The sequence below is a fragment of the Gossypium raimondii genome, chromosome 10, assembly GCF_025698545.1.
Source record: "Gossypium raimondii isolate GPD5lz chromosome 10, ASM2569854v1, whole genome shotgun sequence".
NCBI lineage: Eukaryota > Viridiplantae > Streptophyta > Magnoliopsida > Malvales > Malvaceae > Gossypium > Gossypium raimondii.
The window spans coordinates 7,204,306-7,207,874 of record NC_068574.1 but is presented as its reverse complement, the minus strand read 5'-3'; the positions used below and the strand labels follow the sequence as shown (position 1 = coordinate 7,207,874).

The 3,569-nt window shown below is 34.3% G+C and overlaps 1 protein-coding gene across 2 annotated transcripts; it reads left to right on the top strand.

Moving 5' to 3' along the window:
- Positions 1–715: 715 nt before the first annotated feature.
- LOC105777731 (ras-related protein Rab7) lies at positions 716–3,252 on the top strand. Of its 2 annotated transcripts, XM_012601126.2 has the most exons (7): positions 723–902; positions 1,002–1,028; positions 1,126–1,225; positions 1,533–1,679; positions 1,758–1,838; positions 1,960–2,105; positions 2,878–3,252. In XM_012601126.2, exons 1-7 carry the CDS (start codon positions 850–852, stop codon positions 2,945–2,947), a joined length of 624 nt encoding a protein of 207 aa, XP_012456580.1. In that variant the 5' UTR covers positions 723–849; the 3' UTR covers positions 2,948–3,252. The 2 variants fall into 2 exon arrangements, with proteins under 2 accessions (XP_052478789.1, XP_012456580.1); XM_052622829.1 differs by having other exon boundaries at positions 716–902; positions 1,533–1,838.
- Positions 3,253–3,569: the final 317 nt, after the last annotated feature.

Sequence of the window (3,569 nt, the reverse complement as noted above, 5' to 3'; positions counted from 1 at the left end):
TTTTTTCCCATTTTGATTGAAAATATTATTCTCATCCAAGTTGGCATTTAAAACCTATTTGGACTACCGCGTAGGATTGCCGTTAGGGAGGTAACGGGGCTTAACGGTGGAGTGACTACTTCGTATCAAAACGATAACTTAAGTGACTAAAACGTAACATTTCAAACATAAGTGACTAAAATATAATCTGAGGCAAATAAAAGTAACTACTTTTGTAGTTTACCCTTAGACTTATATACAATATAATAAATTTTTTCACTTACAGGGTTGATAAAGACTTTGTCCCCTTCCTCAAATGGTAAAATTACCTTGTAACCCCTTCAAAATTAAAAAAATCACAAATTAATATAATAAAAATTTATAATTCAATCTCTAAGACTCCCTTAAAACAGTTTACTACCAATTTAAACTACCATCTAATATAAACAAAACAATTTTTCCGTAAGTTAGTATTAGTTAAAAGTTAAATCAATCCATGTCCATTTACTTTAAAGGCAAAACTTGGCCAACCATAAGGCGATCCAAAAGTCAAAGAGAACAGGTAATATCCTTTTTCTAGATACCGCAATAAAAATTGAAATTTGAAACTGATTACCATTACTTAACGGCTAAAGCCAAAAAGAGGATGTAAATTCGATTTATAAATATGGGCAGTTTTGGAATTTGACCAACAGTCTTCCCGTTTGCTGAAAACTATCCATTTCGTTTTCTGAAAAGAACACATCAAATTAAATTAACAGCCACAAAGTTTTCTTTTATAATCTTTCTATTCTCTGACCAAAGATCATATAAAATCTCACAATTTTCCAGCAATCGCTAAAAAATAATAAAAATCTCAAATCCGATACCATGGCTTCTCGTCGGCGTATGCTGTTAAAGGTTATAATTCTCGGTGATAGCGGGTAATCTTTTTCTTTTTACCTATTTGAATTTGAAGATTTTTTTTTACATTTCGGTGCGTTTTCAATTTAATCATGCATTTTCTTTTGATTTTTTTTTAGGGTTGGGAAAACATCTCTCATGAATCAGTAAGCTTTGAATCTGAAATCCTTTAAATTTTATTTAATTCTTCAATTTTGCATATGCTGGTTCTGATGTTTTAGTTTTTAATTTTATTGAAATTAGGTATGTTAATCGTAAGTTCAGTAATCAGTACAAAGCTACGATTGGAGCCGATTTTTTGACAAAAGAGGTTCAGTTTGATGATAGATTGTTTACATTGCAGGTAAAAATATGGTCATTTCTTAAATAGTACATTTTTATTTCTTGATTTTTATATGCAACTGTTTGCAATAGAATTTGGTTTCTCTTGTGCCTAATGATGATAATGCAATGTGAATTTTAGCATTTGTTTCAGTTTAATATATTGTCTGATTTTTCAATCCTTGAGTGGCTATCGTCAACTGTAGAAACCGAGCTCAGTTTTTTCTGTACTCTGCGAAGATTTTCATTTTGGTTGAGAAATAGAGATAAATAAATTTTAATTACAGTTCTTAGTGTTGATACTCATTTTCTTTTGCTTGCTTGCATAGATATGGGATACTGCTGGGCAGGAAAGGTTTCAAAGTTTAGGTGTGGCTTTCTATCGGGGTGCTGATTGCTGTGTACTTGTGCATGATGTTAATGTCATGAAGTCCTTTGATAATCTTAACAACTGGCGAGAAGAGTTTCTGATTCAGGTAGTGTTTCTATACTATGACACATGTAGTACCTTAATTGGAAGAATGACTAATGTTATCTTTTGGTTGAGTGTTCAGGCGAGTCCGTCTGACCCTGAAAACTTTCCATTTGTTGTGTTGGGAAACAAGGTTGATGTTGATGGTGGTAACAGTCGCGTGGTAAGATGCCTTTCTCCCTTCCACGTTTGCTTACGATTTTCTTAGTGTTTTATAGTATCATATGGGAGTTCAAATGGGTTTCTTGATGGTGTATTGATGAGGTTATATCTCTCTGGTTTAGGTTTCTGAGAAGAAAGCAAAGGCATGGTGTGCTTCAAAGGGAAACATACCTTACTTTGAGACCTCTGCAAAAGAAGGATTCAATGTCGATGCTGCTTTTGAGTGCATAGCCAGAAATGCTCTCAAGAATGAGCCTGAAGAAGAAATGTAAGTATTTCCTTAAATCAACATGTTCTTAAAAGAAGCAGGTGATGCCTAATAAACTGTTAACACCGATGCATCAGTCTTCAAATAAATAAATAAAATATTAAAGTACAACATAACAAAGGTAGTTAATTGATGCTAGGAGATGTGTCTGAACTTTCTATGACGGACCAGCTTATTTCTTAAACAGCAACTGAATGCTCCTCATATTAAGAAATTTCTTAGGAACTTGTTAACTTGTTTTGTGGGTTTATTTTGAGCGGTGAACTATCCACACACCATTATGGGCCTGTTTGTTGAATGGCTTCAAGTGTGGCGGGGATGCATACTCACCACACTGGAGCCAAAACTGACGTGTTGTTGGGGTAATGTAATTCCAATTTTGAACTGCTTTGTTACTGGAATTCTTCCTTGGGGATCTTTGTTTTATGTGCATTAGATTCTTTTAGCATCTTCTATTAGGTGGACCATGGGTTCTTGTTAAAGTTAAAAAACCAGTTGAGCCTTATACAGTTCAAAAGCTAATCTGCAGGATATAGGACTTTTTCTAATAGACAATGAATTTCTCATAAAATTTGCTTTATCCCTAATGTTTCTGTCTGTATGTATATTTAATGAATTGTTTCACATGTATAAAATATAATTTCCATATGTATGTGTATGATGCTATTGATGGTTTATAGAAAGCCTTATGAATGTACAAATTAGATTGGGTTACCAGTCTTTGCTAATTGGTTCTGTTCACTACTTGTGTTCTCTGATGGTGAATTGAAAGCTACCTTCCCGAAACCATTGATGTTGCTAGTGGAGGACGGCCACAGAGATCTACAGGCTGCGAATGTTAAATGAGTCATTGGATGGATCTTGTTTTGTCAGAGTTGCAAAAACAGCTGCCAAAGATTTCGCATTTCTATCAGTTAATATTGCAGGCTCTGACTATTAGTAATAAACTAGTGATGACATAAGACTTGGATTTTTGTATCATAAATTGGTTAGAAAAGAAAAGTTGGGTTGATCCTCCTCCTGTTGATTTTTCATTCAACTTCCAACTAAAAAAATTCATGTTTAAAAGTAATTGTACCATGCCTCCTACTTCCTACGCTGTGATAACTCATATTCTGTAATAATACAATATGGAGCTTCTGTTGTATACCCTTTTTATGTTTTCCATCATGTATCGTACTGATGATGGATAATCTTGATGGGCAAATTACTTACACTTCCATCGCTAAAAATAGTTGAATTTAGTGCAACTTTTCAATCCGTTGTGAGCTACTGCCATGTCAGGTGTCAAATTGAAGCCTGGGCTGAGCTAAATGAACGAAAAGGTCGACTTTATTACGGTTTGGTTTGGTTAGTTTTGTCAGTCAAAAATGAATTCAAGTGGCTCCGAGATTGGACACTGGTGGGGGTCCCTTCATAATAAGTGATACACAAATTGGGCTACATGTCGGACAGAAATGCATT

Bases quoted from the DNA above. Each gene is read 5' to 3' on its own strand.
- LOC105777731 (XM_052622829.1), top strand. From the start codon at position 850: ATGGCTTCTCGTCGGCGTATGCTGTTAAAGGTTATAATTCTCGGTGAT. The intron at 1,839-1,959 runs GTAAGATGCCTT...TCTCTGGTTTAG, and splicing joins ATGGTGGTAACAGTCGCGTG to GTTTCTGAGAAGAAAGCAAA. The intron at 2,106-2,877 runs GTAAGTATTTCC...GTGAATTGAAAG, and splicing joins AATGAGCCTGAAGAAGAAAT to CTACCTTCCCGAAACCATTG.